Raw genomic sequence first — 18,951 nt, forward strand, 5'->3', positions numbered from 1 at the left:
CGAATGCATAAGGCCACTTTCATGGAACTGTGTGAAGAACTTTCCCCAGCCCTGAAGCGCAGCAATACTAAAATGAGAGCTGCTCTGACAGTTGAGAAATGGCTGGTGATAGCTCTGTGGAAGCTTGCAACGCCAGACTGCTACCAGTCAGTGGGGAATCAATTCGGAGTGGGTAAATCTACCGTGGGGTCTGTTGTGATCCAAGTTACCAGGGCAATAAATAGACTTCTGCTAAGAAGGGTGGTGACTCTGGGAAACGTGCAGGACATAGTGGATTGTTTTGCCGTGATGGGTTTTCCTAACTGTGGTGGGGTGATAAACGGAATGCATAGCCCTATCTTGGTACCAGACCACCTTGCCAAAGAGTACATAAACCGAAAGGGGTACTTCTCAATGGTGTTGCAAGTGCTGGTGAATCACAGGGGCCATTTCACCAACATCAACGTGGGGTGGTTGGGAAAGGTGCATGATGCGTGCATCTTTAGGAACTCTGGTCTATTCAGAAAGCTGCAAGCAGGAACTTTCCTTCCAGACTGCAGAATAACCGTTGGTGATGTTGAAATGCCAATTGTGATCCTGGGAGACCCAGCCTACCCCTTTCTCATGAAGCCGTACACTGGCAGCCTGGATAGCAGTAAGGACCGGTTCAACCATAGGCTGAGCAAGTACAGAATGGTTGATGGAATGTGCCTTTAGATGTTTAAAAGCCCGCTAGCATTGTTTGGTTACTAGGTTAAACCTCAGTGAAAGCAATATCCCCATTGTTGTTGCTGCCTGCTGTGTACTCCATAATATCTGTGAAACAAAAGGAGAAAAGTTTCCGGTGGGGTGTGGGGTTGAGGCAGATCACCTGGCAGCCAATTTTGAGCAGCCAGACACCAGGGCAATCAGAAGAGCACATCAACAGGCATTGCAAATTTGTGAGGCTTTGAAAACTCATTTCAGCAATGACCCACAGTAAAATGACACTTGTGTGTTGTTCCTTACCAAGCTGTCCCCTTCATTGCCTGTACTCCCCTGTAAACTCCACCCCCACTAACCACTGTGTGATGAATGAATAAAGAGCCTTTTCTCCTCAATCCATTAAGTTTTATTATGCTCACAAACACTGAGAGACAGCAAAGAATAGTAAGATAACCTGGGACAAAAGGGCTGATAGCACTGGTGGCGGGTGGACGGTTGGGGCGGGGAGAAACAAGGACAGCTTTCTTAAAATTGCACTGTAATAACAATCAAATGTGGGGAATGAGCGCCTTCTGGTCTTTGTACCCTCCCCTGGAGTTGAGTGCAAAGGATACCAGACTCCCCCCTCCCCCACCGCCGCATCCTAGGACTTCTGGGAGAGGAGGATGTGGAACTTGTGACCATGGTAGCAGGTTCAGCATAGGCTGCAGAGGGACTTTATTGTCTAGCTGCTTTTCTTGAACCTCTGCCAGACGCCTCAACATGTCTGTTTGCTCCCTCGTAATGCACACCATCTCTTCCTGCATCTCACGCTCGTGTTCCCTGCATGTTCTGCTGTCTTTGTGCAGGCTGTCAGACAGTGCAATCCTTCAAGCGCTGAGTTCCATCTTGTCAGTCTCGGAGACACACATTAACTCATTGAACATGTCCCCCCGAGTCTTCTTTTTCCGCCTTCTAATCTGGGAAAGTCTCTGTCCCGGTGTGGAGAAGGCACCCATGGGCGTCGACTCCGTGGGTGCTGTGGGGCTGGAGCACCCACAGGGAAAAATTAGCGGATGCTCCGCCCCCACCGGCAGCCAAGCTCCCCCCAACCCCTCCTCGCCTCCTCTTCCCCCAAGCATGCCATGTCCCCACTCCTACCCCTCCCAGCACTTCCCACCTGCTGCCTAACAGCTGTTTAGCGGTGCTTAGGGCTTTCCGGGAGGGAGGGGGAGGAGGCGGTAAAGAGGCGGGACAGGGGCGGGGACTTGGGGGAAGGGGGTGGAATTGAGGCGGGGCAGGGGTGGGGCGGGGGGTCGAGCACCCACGGGGCAGTAGGGAAGTTGATGCCTATGGATGCACCGACGGACAAATTTTCAGCTGCAAATAATCCAAAGCACAAGGGTAGCATTGACAGTGCATACATTGTTTCTGGTGCAAGGTTAATTCTTTTTATAAAAGAAACACCTCTCAATTCACTCCCTTGCAAGTCACAAAGTAATTACAAATGCTGGCTACTGCAAGAGTCAGTTTGCTGCTCCAGCCATGGTGAGTAAGGCCACGAAGCATGGGCGAGAGGCGGGTGGTGGTGGTCGGGGACTCTCTCCTCCGGGGGACTGAGTCATCTATCTGCCGCCCTGACCGGGAAAACCGAGAAGTCTGCTGCTTGCCAGGGGCTAAGATTCGCGATGTGACGGAGAGACTGCCGAGACTCATCAAGCCCTCGGATCGCTACCCCTTCCTGCTTCTCCACGTGGGCACCAATGATACTGCCAAGAATGACCTTGAGCGGATCACTGCGGACTATGTGGCTCTGGGAAGAAGGATAAAGGAGTTGGAGGCGCAAGTGGTGTTCTCGTCCATCCTCCCCGTGGAAGGAAAAGGCCTGGGTAGGGACCGTCGAATCGTGGAAGTCAACGAATGGCTACGCAGGTGGTGTCGGAGAGAAGGCTTTGGATTCTTTGACCATGGGATGGTGTTCCATGAAGGGGGAGTGCTGGGCAGAGACGGGCTCCATCTTACGAAGAGAGGGAAGAGCATCTTTGCGAGCAGGCTGGCTAACCTAGTGAGGAGGGCTTTAAACTAGGTTCACCGGGGGAAGGAGACCAAAGCCCTGAGGTAAGTGGGAAAGCGGGATACCGGGAGGAAGCACAGGCAGGAATGTCTGTGAGGGGAGGGCTCCTGCCTCATACTGGGAATGAGGGGCGATCAACAGGTTATCTCAAGTGCTTATATACAAATGCACAAAGCCTTGGAAACAAGCAGGGAGAACTGGAGGTCCTGGTGATGTCAAGGAACTATGACGTGATTGGAATAACAGAGACTTGGTGGGATAACTCACATGACTGGAGTACAGTCATGGATGGTTATAAACTGTTCAGGAAGGACAGGCAGGGCAGAAAAGGTGGGGGAGTAGCACTGTATGTAAGGGAGCAGTATGACTGCTCAGAGCTCCGGTACGAAACTGTGGAAAAACCTGAGTGTCTCTGGATTAAGTTTAGAAGTGTGTGCAACAAGAGTGATGTAGTGGTGGGAGTCTGCTATAGACCACCAGACCAGGGGGATGAGGTGGATGAGGCTTTCTTCCGGCAACTCACGGAAGCTACTAGATCGCATGCCCTGATTCTCATGGGTGACTTTAATTTTCCTGATATCTGCTGGGAGAGCAATACAGCGGTGCATAGACAATCCAGGAAGTTTTTGGAAAGCGTAGGGGACAATTTCCTGGCACAAGTGCTAGGGGAGCCAACTAGGGGGGGCGCTTTTCTTGACCTGCTGCTCACAAACCGGGTAGAATTAGTGGGGGAAGCAAAAGTGGATGGGAATCTGGGAGGCAGTGACCATGAGTTGGTCGAGTTCAGGATCCTGACGCAGGGAAGAAAGGTAAGCAGCAGGATACGGACCCTGGACTTCAGGAAAGCAGACTTCGACTCCCTCAGGGAACAGATGGCCAGGATCCCCTGGGGGACTAACATGAAGGGTAAGTGAGTCCAGGAGAGCTGGCTGTATTTCAAGGAATCCCTGTTGAGGTTACAGGGACAAACCATCCCGATGAGTCGAAAGAATAGTAAATATGGCAGGCGACCAGCTTGGCTTAATGGTGAAATCCTAGCGGATCTTAAACATAAAAAAGAAGCTTACAAGAAGTGGAAGGTTGGACATATGACCAGGGAAGAGTATAAAAATATTGCTCGGGCATGTAGGAAAGATATCAGGAGGGCCAAATCGCACCTGGAGCTGCAGCTAGCAAGAGATGTTAAGAGTAACAAGAAGGGTTTCTTCAGGTATGTTGGCAAAAAGAAGAAAGCCAAGGAAAGTGTGGGCCCCTTACTGAATGAGGGAGGCAACCTAGTGACAGAGGATGTGGAAAAAGCTAATGTACTCAATGCTTTTTTTGCCTCTGTTTTCACTAACAAGGTCAGCTCCCAGACTGCTGCGCTGGGCATCACAGAATGGGGAAGAGATGGCCAGCCCTCTGTGGAGATAGAGGTGGTTAGGGACTATTTAGAGAAGCTGGACGTGCACAAGTCCATGGGGCCGGACGAGTTGCATCCGAGAGTGCTGAAGGAATTGGCGGCTGTGATTGCAGAGCCCTTGGCCATTATCTTTGAAAACTCGTGGCGAACGGGGGAAGTCCCGGATGACTGGAAAAAGGCTAATGTAGTGCCAATCTTTAAAAAAGGGAAGAAGGAGGATCCTGGGAACTACAGGCCAGTCAGCCTCACCTCAGTCCCTGGAAAAATCATGGAGCAGGTCCTCAAAGAATCAATCCTGAAGCACTTAGAGGAGAGGAAAGTGATCAGGAACAGTCAGCATGGATTCACCAAGGGAAGGTCATGCCTGACTAATCTAATCGCCTTTTATGATGAGATTACTGGTTCTGTGGATGAAGGGAAAGCAGTGGATGTATTGTTTCTTGACTTTAGCAAAGCTTTTGACACGGTCTCCCACAGTATTCTTGTCAGCAAGTTAAGGAAGTATGGGCTGGATGAATGCACTATAAGGTGGGTAGAAAGCTGGCTAGATTGTCGGGCTCAACGGGTAGTGATCAATGGCTCCATGTCTAGTTGGCAGCCGGTGTCAAGTGGAGTGCCCCAGGGGTCGGTCCTGGGGCCGGTTTTGTTCAATATCTTCATAAATGATCTGGAGGATGGTGTGGATTGCACTCTCAGCAAATTTGCGGATGATACTAAACTGGGAGGAGTGGTAGATACGCTGGAGGGGAGGGATAGGATACAGAAGGACCTAGACAAATTGGAGGATTGGGCCAAAAGAAATCTGATGAGGTTCAATAAGGACAAGTGCAGGGTCCTGCACTTAGGATGGAAGAATCCAATGCACCGCTACAGACTAGGGACCGAATGGCTAGGCAGCAGTTCTGCGGAAAAGGACCTAGGGGTGACAGTGGACGAGAAGCTGGATATGAGTCAGCAGTGTGCCCTTGTTGCCAAGAAGGCCAATGGCATTTTGGGATGTATAAGTAGGGGCATAGCGAGCAGATCGAGGGACGTGATCGTTCCCCTCTATTCGACACTGGTGAGGCCTCATCTGGAGTACTGTGTCCAGTTTTGGGCCCCACACTACAAGAAGGATGTGGATAAATTGGAGAGAGTCCAGCGAAGGGCAACAAAAATGATTAGGGGTCTAGAGCACATGACTTATGAGGAGAGGCTGAGGGAGCTGGGATTGTTTAGTCTGCGGAAGAGAAGAATGAGGGGGGATTTGATAGCTGCTTTCAACTACCTGAAAGGGGGTTCCAAAGAGGATGGCTCTAGACTGTTCTCAATGGTAGCAGATGACAGAACGAGGAGGAATGGTCTCAAGTTGCAATGGGGGAGGTTTAGATTGGATATTAGGAAAAACTTTTTCACTAAGAGGGTGGTTAAACACTGGAATGCGTTACCTAGGGAGGTGGTAGAATCTCCTTCCTTAGAGGTTTTTAAGGTCAGGCTTGACAAAGCCCTGGCTGGGATGATTTAACTGGGAATTGGTCCTGCTTCGAGCAGGGGGTTGGACTAGATGACCTTCTGGGGTCCCTTCCAACCCTGATATTCTATGATTCTATGATTCTTGTGCTGCGGCTTTTGTGAAGACATCCTTGGGATCAATGGTTCCAACCTCAGAAAAAACCCCTTCCCCCTCATTTAAATGCTGGTTGCAATACGTAGTGATCCCTTCCAACCACTACCAGGGCACGCTCAGGAAAGCATGGTTGTGTGAGCCAGAATTCACTAAATGGGCAGATTACTTGTCAAATTGCTTGCGGTTTAAGGGGTAGCATTTAAAATTTCCCCCGTTTCCCCTAGGTGACCATATGCGATAACCCTCTCCTGAGGGTAACAGAGGCAGAAAGGGAGCAGATCCTGCAAGCGTCTAGGTACGCTTCTGGTCCTTATGCTGCAATGCTGTGTACCACAATGATGCCAGAAGAGTTAATACTGGAGTGGTGCAGGAAAGTGGGGGGGGGTGAGAAAACCTGGATTTGTGCTGGAAATGGCCCACCTTGATTATCATGCACATTGTAGGGAGGGTGGTCACTTTGGATAAGCTATTACCAGCAGGAGAGTGAGTTTGTGTGTGTGGTTTTTAGAGGGGGGTGGGGGGGTGAGAAAACCTGGATTTGTGCTGGAAATGGCCCACCTTGATTATCATACACATTGTAAAGAGAATGGTCACTTTGGATGGGCTATTACCAGCAGGAGAGTGAGTTTGTGTGTGTGTGGGGGGGGGGGGGCGGAGGGTGAGAAAACCTGGATTTGTGCTGGAAATGGCCCAACTTGATGATCACTTTAGATAAGCTATTACCAGCAGGAGAGTGGGGTGGGAGGAGGTATTGTTTCATGGTCTCTGTGTGTATATAATGTCTTCTGCAGTTTCCACAGTATGCATCCGATGAAGTGAGCTGTAGCTCACGAAAGCTCATGCTCAAATAAATTGGTTGGTCTGCAAGGTGCCACGAGTCCTCCTTTTCTTTTTGCGAATACAGACTAACACGGCTGTTACTCTGAAACCTGTCATACAAAGTTGTTTCAGATAGTGATGTGATCTATCCTTTACATCTAGGTTTTGAGTCAGATTTGTACAGATGTGAATTACTTACTTTGATCCATTTTAGACATTCTTTTGTTGAGTTTTTCTTTTTATCCCTATTATGTAATAGACGTAATTCAGGAATAACTGTCAGTGTATGACTAGTATTGTGGTCAGTTTTCTCTAGCATACATTCCCAATGTCTTTTTCAGAGTAAGGCATTCCCAGAACAGCTGGCTTGCACGGAACATACTGGATTCAGCTAATTGTATTGTATCCATTTCAGTTAATTGACATGTTCTTGTTTTAGGATGTCCATCTATAATCTCAACCAGATGAGATCAATGTGTATTTTTCCTGGGATAATTTCCCATTGGCCTTGTAAGGTGGTTGTTTGCATAAATTAATGAATCAACACATATTTTTGTGCATGATCGTTGTTAATCCTGATTTCTTTAATAGGTTATCTAGGGATGATTGAACTGGTTCTGGTAATACAGATTCAAGTAACTTTTGAGAAAGTTCTTTCAATAATAAATAGGTCTAAAGCTAGCTTAATCCAGATTTTGTCAGGAAAGAAGGCAAATCCCTAGACTTTGAAAATATGACTAAGTATGAGCAAAAAAGTCAAAAGCCAAAATACTTTCAAAATGAAGTTACTAAAAATTAATTCAGAAATAATACAAATAAATTAAATGAACCCCTACTAAAAATATACAGTTTAAACCTATGCTCCAACAAAGAAGCTGAAACAATCCACATACACTTCATTTAAAAAAAAAAAGGGTAGGTGAACAATCAGTTATGGAAGGCGGGGGAGAGTTACATATAGTGGAGATGGGGTGAATGGAGTACGTGGAATTGTATGGATGGTACAACTAGTGAACCACAGTGCTGCCAGATGGTTTATCTCTTAAGGTATGCAGCTTTTCATCCTCTCTTCTGTGGTTTGGCATAGATAAATAAAACTTGTGCAGTAGATATACTGAAAGTTACATTTTGTTGTGAAACAATCTAGCTGTTGCATTGTTTGCTGGACAATAAACATTTTTATTTAAAACAGATTATTTCACTATTTGATACAATACAGACATCTTGGGGGACAGTCTAAAAAAACCATGTAAATCTGTACTTTACAAAATGCTTTGTCAGATTTAGAACACTGGTTGAAAATTTGGTTATAATCTTATTCAGCTGCATAATTCAGGCCTAGTTTTAATCAGTAATTGCTTTTTTAGTTGTTTAATAGGAAACTTAACTTCAGTGTTGAGCAGCGTTTGATCTATTTTCTTCCCCCAGATCAGAACTATATGAAATGTTATACAAGAGCCGATTCTGTGGAGCTGCAAAATGATCTGTTGTCAGAGGGAAAGTCCTGTTGTTCCAGTGGGAATGCTTGAAAGTGCAGATTTACTAATGTTGAAGGAGTCTTCCTTTGGGCAGTAAAACTTAAAGCACTAGCTTATCTGACAAGGAACATGCTCTGAAATTGAAATGATCCAAAATTAGCATCTTGTATTCTATCTGTGAACATTCTTGATTTTTGTGTAAATGAACCATGTGTAGTAAGTAATCGACTCTCAGAGGCATAATGGTCTGCAATCCTGGTTAACTATCAATGAGAGAGAATCTGATAAGTGGTGGCAAAGTATCTCTTGATGTGGAGCAGTCAAATTCTTATATATATGACCTTTCCAAGTGAGAAACTATACCACAGTTTGGATCCCCCTAAACTATATCTATAGGGATATTAACGGAATATTTCCTGTCTGCATTTTTTGACACCCAGGAAAATGTAGCTTTTCTTATCCATTTCAATCTTCCCCTTGCCAGATGATGTAAATAAAAACTAGGAATTATGCCCAGTCTTGGTCTTAGTCCCTCACAGATATGTATAGAATTTGATATTTTTCTGACACAGGTTTACTGCAGCATCATACCTTCTATTTTTAGATTAAGCTATCTGACTAAAGTTCAGGCTAAGAACATTCTTATCTATAAATCCTAACATTAGTATAATTCTTTGTCACAGATCATGAAACTCACTGTTATTTATATCATAAATAATAATTTGAAATTACATCACCGTAATAGAAAGGATCACTGTGCCAGCAAGCCTCTTAAATACACTTGGTTTAATTAAAGCTTTTAGTACTCTTTGCTGGTGTGTAAGAACTATTTTCTGTGTAATGTATGTACCCTGCTAATGCAACAAAATAAAATGTTTGTGGTGTTCATTTTTTTTACCAACCAATATTCTATAATAATTTTCTATCACTTGAGACTTTCAAATTCGTCACCAAAAATGTTTCTTAGCTGGATTAGTGGAAAACAGGAACCAAATAAATAAAATAATAATAATAGTTTAATTATTATCAAAAGATGTGATTCAAAAGATGTATTTCTTTTAAAAGAAACCCCAACCAAAATTAAATCTTAACAATACAAAGGTCCAATAAAAATTTGAGCTTTTTGGTTTTATCCTCTAATTCCAAAACTGCGCAAAAATTTTTAACTTTATCTAGTGTGCAATTGTAAATTTTAGTCCTATGTCTGAGAATCAGTTACTTAAGCTTCACTGAAATCCTTGTCTTTCTACCATTAAAACAGAGAGCTTTTTTGGGGGAAAAAACTTAGGGCCTTTAATGTACTCTGAGAATCTTTGTCTTGGTCTCTGTGTTATATAGACATTGTTAAAATGAGGAGATGTTGTAGTAGATGGAGTAGAGGAATCGTGAGTAAAGTTGGTCAGGAATTTTTCATTTAAATGTTTTTAACTGGAAAATGCTGATTGGTCAAAACCAAAACTTTTCATTGGGAAAGGGCTTGGCTGCACTTGCGAGTTACAGCGCAGTAAAGGAGCCCTGGGCGCACTAGCTCACTACCTGTCCACACTGGCAAGGCACGTAGAACGCTCTGACTCCGTGGCTACAGTGCTGCTGGTACTACACCTCAGTGAGTGGAATAATGTTTACTGTGCCCTTGCTGGGGTGCCGCAGCGCCAGGGTGAACGAGGTGTTGCTTTACTGCGCTCTGATCAGCTTCCGGAAACGTCCCATAATCCCCTTAAGTCAGGTGGCCACTCTTGTCATTGTTTGGAATCGGCTGTAGGAATGCGGAAATGCCCTTTGAAAGCTCCGTTTCTGACAGCCTGCTGCTTATCTGCTCTGAGACAAAGCAAGTCATTCATGTGGAATGCTGTGTGTGAGAGAGAGAGGCGGGGCGGCGACGGGGGTCTGTTGCTGTCTGAACTTACAAGACAGCATGCTGACATGCTCTCAGCTCCCCAAAAACCTACTCTCTCTCCCCCTACATACACACAACACACTCCCTGTCACACTCCATCCCACCCCACCCATTTGAAAAGCATGTTGCAGCCACTTGCATGCTGGGATAGCTGCCCATAATGCACCACTCCCAATGCCGCTGCAAGTGCCACAAATGTGGCCACGCCAATGCGCTTGAAGCTGTCAGTGTGAACAGACTGCAGCACTTTCCCTACTGCGCTCTACAAAGGCTGGTTTAACTCAAAGCACTCTACATCTGCAAGTGTAGCCATGCCCAAAGTTTGTCAGGTCAAGGATAGAATTTCTGGTGAAAACTAGAATGGTGGGGGAGAGAGAGAGGATTGATTCTCTAGCCAAGTGGTTAGGGCATACCTAGGATATGGGATAGAGAGGTTCAAGTCCCTGCTCTGCTTGATGTGGAGCAGAGAGTCAAATCTGGGTGTCTCACATCCTTGGTGAGTGCCTGAACGACAAGGCTATTGTCAGTTCTGGAGTGGAGAATCTCTCTCCTGTTTTTTGTGAACATTTTTTGAAAGTTCTCAGTTTCGTTCCAGTGCAGAGCAGGAGAGTTTTTTAAATCTCAAAAATTTTTGCAAAATGGGAAAACCATTTCTCAACAAGCTCTAATCACGAGCACTTTCTTGATGTGGATATTACTTTAGTGTCCTTTTTCTAAAACTTGGACTGCTTGTCATCATATATCTTTTCAGGATAAACTGAGGTTTCTGTCCTTTAAGAGAATAATCCCTGCTCTTTCAGTTGGTTTTTCAAATAAACAAGCAAATTTTGGAATTTAGGGGACCAGACTTGCACGCACGAATCCAGATTAGTGATTCAAGTATTAGGTTTTTGAACCCACACATTTAGCTTTTAAAATTCATCATATCTTGAATGATTCTGAGAAGGGTTGGATTAAGAATGTGCTGTGTAATGTCTTGATAAAATGTTTAGAGGGGCACAGGGTTCTTTTGGATAAAGCACAGGGATTCTATTTTCCACACTGTCACAGGCTTCTTCAGTGACATCAGATAATTCACTTAACCTGTCTGTTCTTAATGGTGTTGGAGGCCTAGTTCATTTGTGATTGTAAAATGCTTTAAGATCTTCTGATGGACAGTGCTGTAAAAGTGCAGATTAATATTATGAGGGTGTCATTTTTTTCTTGTTACCAATTTTGCACCAGAATTTATGTAGATTTGTGTGATAACTTGCAGGGTGCTTCCTGTATATAATGTAAAAAATGTGCCCTGGGCTAAATAATCTGTGACGGCCAAGATTTTATAACAAATAAATTTGAAGTGCCAAAGGTGTAATAGATAAAAGTGAACAAATCATCATAACATCTTGGTCACATTGGAAGCTGAGGTAATATTGTATATCTAAGGAAAATTACCTTTTGTTGAACACAGTGTATAAAATATATCTGACTGTTTGAACATTCAGAATATTAACATCTTATAAAATACTTGTATACTACATTGAAGTCAAGTTTTCATATTTTATTGCATTTGAATTAGAATAATTATTTAAACAGTAAGACAATTTATGTATTTATGTTGGTCAGACTATCAAAATTTTTTTCAACTGATTTTGTTGTATGCAGGTCCTTCAGGGTTTAGATTATCTACACAGCAAATGCAAGATCATCCATACAGATATAAAACCAGAAAATATCTTGATGTGTGTGGATGATGCCTATGTGCGTAGAATGGCTGCTGAAGCTACAGAGTGGCAGAAAGCTGGTGCTCCTCCTCCTTCTGGCTCAGCAGGTACAGTAATAGAGTTAAACTTGCTGCAAGTAAAACTGCATTGGAAAACAGATCATCATAATCACATTTAACTTGTTCTAGTTCATTAATATTATATATTTTAAATGACTGAATTAAATGTGTGAATGTTAATTACTTTAATGTATCCCTAGTTTAATTAAGTATTAATTTAGACCACAGGAAAGCCATCTGAGGGATGTTTTCTGTTTCTCACGTTGGTATGCTCCCAGTATTCAGAGTACTGTAATATAGGGAAATGATGTGCCTAAACAATCTTTCATGTTTTTCAAGTTGGGAACTCAAATGACAGCTATTAGCTGCACTGGAGCCCTGCCGTACTGCAGCAGTCATAAGAGTTAGTAACTTTAAATTGTTTTCCAATTCTGTCCCAAGTTCATTACCTTAAATTTCAAATTGTCTGACTTCTAATCTAGGCATTATAGTTAGATCTAGTGATGTCACAAAAGTCATAGAATCATAGAATATCAAGGGCCTCGGGAGGTCATCTAGTCCAACCCCCTGCTCAAAGCAGGACCAGTCCTCAACTAAATCAAGTCTTGGAATCCCTGGTCTTTAAGCTTTGAAAAGTGAATGTATTGTACATACATCAGTGTCCTCTTTTAGGTATACTTCCCACTCACATATAAAATAGCTTGTGAAATTTGCCTAGGGTTCAGGTGGGACTGTACCTTCTTTTCCACCTTTGCACAGTGTGGATGGCTAGGAGAGTTCACTATGAAACAGTAAAGGGATACTTAGAGAAAATGTGGCTTTCTAATGGTCATCAGTCTTGTGGCTCCTTGTCATTTATCAGTCCACCATATCAGCCACAGGGATGGGGAAAAGATAATAATTAAGAAAGTTATTATACAATACTATGGGAAAATGTGTAGGGAGCAATATTTGAGTTGTATTTTAATAATGTCGTCTGTTACAGCAGGAGTCTAGCAACCTTTGCAGTTAAGGTTCCATAAATGTTTCCACAATCTAGCACGTTGTTTTCAGATCTTCACAACTTTCCAAAACATTCACCATTTAGACTGAAACTTTTCAGCTTAGTCTTTGCCTGAAGAGGATTTTTTTAAAAGTTTGAGCAAGAGTGGTTCAGCCATCTGGAATATTATACGTATGATTTTAGACATATGTAAAATTTTCAAAAAATAATGTGTTGGTTTTGAAATCATGTGTGATCATGTAACTAAAGACTGTATAGTAATTGCACTTAAGATTGTGCTTGCAATGTTGATGTTGTTTCCTGACTGTTACGTGACTCACTGTGCAACCTTAACATTCTCTTCAATGAAGATATTTGATGGAATTATTTATATAGTTTGTTCTTAGCCAGTGGTAATTATTACTTATAACACTTCCCCAGAACTAACTGAAGATGAGTGTAGTATTTAGCTCTTTGCATAGTTCCACTTCTGAGCTACATGGTATGATGGTGTTGAATTTTGAGAACCTGCTAAAAACCAGTACACCTTTTAGATCCAGAGGAGCACTCTGAGGCCATGGCTACACTACGAAAGTACTCAGATTTTACAGAAGTTGATTTCTGGGAAAAGATTGTATAAAATCAAGTGCATGTGTCCACACTAAGCACATTAATTTAGTGGTGTGCGTCCACAGTACCGTGGCAAGCATCGACATTCTGAGCAGTGCACTGTGGGTAGCTATCCTGCAGTCTCCGCTGCCCATTGGAATTCTGGGCTGAGCTCCCAATGCCTCATGGGGCCAAAAATTTGTCACAGGTGGTTATGGGTAAATGTCGTCAGTCAACCTTCCCTCCCTCCCTCTGTGAAAGCAACAGCAGACAATCATTTTGCGCCCTTTTCCCTGGATTGCCCGAGCAGACGCCATAGCACAGCAAGCATGGAGCCCGGCTGTTCAGCTCACCGCAGCAGTTATGACCACTGTAAACACCTCGCGCATTATCGTGCAGTTTATGCAGAACCAGCACCTGAAAAACCAGGCGAGGAGGCAACGGAAGCGCGGTGATAAGGACATGAACACAGAGTTCTCTAAAACCGCGGTCCCCAGCAATTTGGAGATCATGGTGTTACTGGGGCAGGCTCATGCCGTGGAACGCCGATTCTGGGTCCGGGAAACAGGCACAGACTGGTGGGACCGCATAGTGTTGCAGATTTGGGGTGATTCCTAGTGGCTCCGAAACTTTCGCATGAGTAAGGGCAGTTTCATGGAACTCTGTGACTTGCTTTCCCCTGCCCTGAGGCGCAAGAATACCAAGATGAGAGCAGTCCTCACAGTTCACAAGCAAGTGGCAATTGCCCTGGGGAAGCTTGCAATGCCAGACAGCTACCGGTCAGTCGGTAATCAATTTGGAGTGGGCAAATCTACTGTAGGGGTTGCTGTGATGCAAATAGCCAACGCAGTCATTGAGCTGCTGCTATCAAGGGTAGTGACTCTGGGAAATGTGCAGGTCATAGTGGATGGCTTTGCTGCAATGGGATTCCCTAACTGTGGTGGGGCAATAGACGGAAGCATATCCCTATTTTGGGACCAAACCACAAGGGCAGCCAGTACATTAACTGTAAGGGGTACTTTTCAATGGTGCTGTAAGCACTGGTGGATCACTGGTGGGACGTTTCACCAACATCAATGTGGGATGGCCGGGAAAGGTTCATGACACTCGCGTCTTCAGGAACTCTGGTCTGTTTAAATGGCTGCAGGAAGGGATTTACTTCCCAGACCAGAAAATAACTGTTGGGGATGTTGAAATGTCTATAGTTATCCTTGGGGACCCAGCTTATCCCTTAATGCCCTGGCTCATGAAGCCGTACACAGGCACCCTGGACAGTAGTCAGGAGCTGTTCAACTACAGGCTGAGCAAATGCAGAATGGTGGTAGAGTGTGCATTTGGACGTTTAAAGGGTCACTGGCGCAGTTTACTGACTCGCTCAGACCTCAGCGAAACCAATATTCCCATTGTTATTGCTGCTTGCTGTGTGCTCCACAATCTCTGTGAGAGTAAGGGAGAGACGTTTATGGCGGGGTGGGAGGTTGATGCAAATCGCCTGGCTGCTGATTATGCGCAGCCAGACACCAGCGCGGTTAGAAGAGCACAGCAGGAAGCGCTGCGCATCAGAGAAGCTTTGAAAACCAGTTTCATGACTGGCCAGGGTACAGTGTGACACTTCTGTTTGTTTCTCCTTGATGAAAACCCGCCCGCTTGGTTGCCTCTAAATTCCCTGTAAGCCACCCGCCCTCCCCCCTTCGATCACAGCTTGCTTGCAAAGGAAATAAAGTCACTATCGTTTAAAACACCTGTATTCTTTATTAATTGGTTATAGAAATAGGGAGATAACTCACAAGGTAGCCCGGGTGGGGTGTGGGAGGAGGGTAGAAGGGAAGGAAAAGGCCACTTTAAAACTTCTTGAATGACAGCCTTCTGTTGCTTGAGCTGTCCACTGGGGTGGAGTGGTTGAGTGCCCGGAGCCTCCCAGCTGTTGGTTTCCAGCCTGGTGGAAAGGTCAGGAACTGGTCATGGGGAGTTGAGTTGCATAGGAGTAGCTGGGATCCCTGCAAGTTTCTGGCAGCAGGGGGGCTAGACAGGACTCGCTTAAGAGTCCTGACCTAACCCAGCTAGTGGAATAATTTTGTTTAAACTGTGTTATTCTGAATAAGAGACTTTTGCTTTATTCTCATAGTATATTGATCACTATATTTAGATGGACAAATTTTAAAACTAATTGTTTTTAAAGTAGGAAAATGAGCAGGCTGTTAACAGTAAGACAGTATGTGTCGATTCATGGATAAGACCAGAAAGAACCACTGTGTTCATCTTGTCTGACTGCCTGTATAGGCTGCAGGATTTCCATGAATTAATTCCTGTCTGAACTACAGCAGATCTTATAGAAAAACATCCGGTCTTGCTTTAAAAATTGCCTGTAATAGAGAATCCACCGCATATCACCTCTGTTCCAATGAAGGCAACTAATTGTTTTAAGTTTGTGGATACTTTTAAGGAGACACAATACTAACGTACTGATAAATACAAAAAGGCACTGGTTTGCAATATATTATATTTTATACTTTATTTCAGAATCCTTTTCTAAAATGTACTTACATGCTCCTGTGAGTTTGACTTTATTTTTTCTTTTTTAGTGAGTACTGCCCCACAACAAAAGCCTGTGAGTATATTTATATAACTCATATCTAAAGCATCTTGCTGTCCTTTAGTTATTATTAACTGTTAGACTACTGACATTTTACATTCTGTACGGAAGCTCCTCTGACTATAGCTTTTGTCCTTAAATGAGCACTTTTTGTGCAGTTCTGCAGTCTTTGTTCATTTCTCATGATTTTGTAGCAAGTTTTTATCAAGAGTGGTCTAGGAGTTCTTTTTTAAGGTACATTTTTTCTTTCACAGTAATGATAAATTTATTTTAAAAAAGAATTAAATATGAATTATAGGCAAAATACATAATTGCAGTTTTTAAGCACAATATTTACCCTATCATGAGTGTTGATGCATTTTTGAGCAGTCTCCAAAGCTGTAATAATAGCTTCATGTGGAATGAAGTTGAGGAATTGCCATTTTTCATCTTTCTTATGGCATAATCCTGATCCTGCATGCTTAATGTTATGCACTGTGAGCAGTCCCATTGACTTCAGTGATCTATTTCTGACTGTGCTGCACAGTTGCTTGAAGATTATGGGGTCTATTCATGAACCCTTCAGAGCAGAAATTTGCCCTTCATTTCCTACACTTAAATCAATTATTTTGAATGACCACAAGAAGAAAACTTCCATATATATTAGAAAACTCAAAATACAAAAGATGCCTAATTAAAATTAAAAATGGAGTCAAAATGTTACAGTAAAACTACACCAATCTGCTATCTCTAATCTGTTAATTTTTCTTCTGCTTGTTGTTACTGTACCTGGAAGTTCCTTTTCTCATTCCTTATGGCATAGAAAATTAGAGCTTTTATCACTTCCTTCTGCCATTAGTGATGCATATGTTTTTGACATGAAGTGGGTAATAAAACTGCTTTTCATTTTTACGGAGTTATAACTAAACAACATGTGAATGATCTAAAATAATTTCTTCACCTTTTTACAGCCATTTTCTGATTGTTAGCAGCTGTTTTTCCCCTGAATTGGAATACTGGAAGAATAATAAAACATTTTTACGTTGTTAGCAGAGTACGTTCCATATGCATGAACATGATCAATAGTAGTCTAAAGGTTAAGGAGGTTGCTGTTGAGTAAGATTAAATGAATCAAGTCAATTCTACTGTACCGTTTTCCATATAATTTGCTTTTTAGTTTAATTAGCAGAATACTCCTGGCCTGAGGTTATGTCCCACATAACTTTTTTTGCTTTATATAATCTGAAGTGCTTTTTGAGATGAAAATTAAATAGAGAACATAAATACTTTAATATCATACATAATATCGAGAATTTGCAAATATAAAGCTATCAAAAATTATTTAAACTTTGATGTGAGATGATTGGAAGAATAATCAGTTGACATTATTTATCTTCGTTAAATGTAGGTTGGGAAAATATCTAAAAACAAAAAGAAAAAACTGAAAAAAAAACAGAAGAGGCAAGCTGAGCTATTAGAGAAACGCCTGCAGGAAATAGAAGAACTGGAGCGAGAAGCTGAAAGGAAAAAAATAGAAGAAAATGTAACCTCGGGTGTACCATCAAATGAGCAAGAAGATGAGTACCACCCAGAGGTCAAGCTAAAAACAGCTGATTTAGAGGAGGTAGCGGATGAAGAGCCTGGGAATGATGATGGTTAGTAACTTCTATTTTACCCTGATACTGAAACTAATTTGAGTTGGAACTGAGATGGAACTTTAATTGTACTTTCTGAGACTGGTTTATCTTAATTATGAATTAATCCCACAAAATCTCTAAAACGAATAGGTTTTATATTATACGCAGTGTAGTTGTAACCGTGTCAGTCCCAGGATATTAGAGGCACGAGGTGGGTGAGATAATATCTTTTACTGGACCAACTTCTGTTGGTGAGAGAGAGAAATTTAACATTTTTACTTTGCTGTTCTTCAGGTGCTTGTCCATATGTGTATTCAGCTGTAGGTACACATCTGAGTTCCTTCTAAGCTGTGCAACTGCCTGGCCAGCCAGCAGTCTATCAAGTGTCATGCACTTCAGGTGCCCCTGCCCCCACTGCTGCTCTGCTCCTGCCCTCTGCCTTGGAGCCCCTGGCCAGCTGCTCCCAGGAGTCGCCTGCTTGCTGTGCAGAGCAGGGTGTGGGGGAGAGGGGTCACTGATGTCAGGATGTCCCCTACCCCGCTCCTGTACCCCATCTCCACAGGCAGTGCCGGGGGGGGGGGGAGATGGGAACATGTTAGGGCACAGGAGTGGGATGTGCTGGCGGTTACTGCTGTGTCTGAACAAGCAGGCTTCGGATTTGTGAGTGCTGATCTACTTAAAGGGGTCTTTCACATACGCTCACAGTGTGTGTGTGTCTCTCTTTCTCTCTCACCTCCCAATACATACTTTTATTATTGTTGTTGTTACATCTTGATACTTCCTGCAAAGCACACGTATTCTTTGTAATTTTATTCTTTCAAAGTGCTGTTATTTGAGTTTTTTGACGGGTCTGTGCATTTCATAATTTTTATTGCTCTCTTATGCTTAAATTTAATTCTTTGAATAGTGAGTTCTAAAATGCCTAACATGTCCTGGCTGGAGTAATAAGCCCTATGGTAACTTATTAAAAAATATATCATATCTAGGGTTTTTGTTTCTACTGGTGGCGCACATCCACACATTACCTCGATATTGGTGCACATAAAATTCATTTCACACATGAACAGAAAAAATTAGAGGGAACATTGCTGCACATATGTCCATGCATGAGAGATTGCAGATGTATATTTTGTTAGGAGTATCCTCCTGATCTGTGCATGCACCCGGACTACTCTCGTCATTATTCTGGGGATATAGAAGACCCCAACTACTACTTTTGTTCCTTCTCATCCCAATTGGCCTGAGATGGAACACTTCTGTGTCTACACTCCTTAGCTTTGGCTTTCTCATTGATGTGGACACAGCGACAAAATGAGGACGGACACATGCATGGAATTAAGTGGCAGGCCACAACTTTTATTAAACTTTTGACACAAGGGAGGGGCACTACCCGCCCATCACCCATACTCTCCTATATCAGACATTTAATTGGTTCCATTGTGGGGATTAC

General features: G+C 43.2%; 1 protein-coding gene across 10 annotated transcripts in view; it reads left to right on the plus strand.

Annotated features, from left to right (window-relative positions):
* Positions 1 to 18,951, plus strand: part of SRPK2 (SRSF protein kinase 2) — a 294,675-nt gene that overhangs the window by 199,956 nt on the left and 75,768 nt on the right. For all 10 annotated transcript variants that reach the window (XM_074942508.1, XM_074942500.1, XM_074942505.1 and 7 more), the window contains 3 exons: positions 11,584 to 11,749; positions 15,875 to 15,900; positions 17,273 to 17,519. In XM_074942508.1, coding sequence (XP_074798609.1) covers positions 11,584 to 11,749; positions 15,875 to 15,900; positions 17,273 to 17,519 — 439 coding nt within the window. The remainder of the gene's footprint in view (positions 1 to 11,583; positions 11,750 to 15,874; positions 15,901 to 17,272; positions 17,520 to 18,951) is intronic.

Source organism: Natator depressus, chromosome 1 (assembly GCF_965152275.1).
Source record: "Natator depressus isolate rNatDep1 chromosome 1, rNatDep2.hap1, whole genome shotgun sequence".
NCBI classification, from domain to species: Eukaryota; Metazoa; Chordata; order Testudines; family Cheloniidae; genus Natator; species Natator depressus.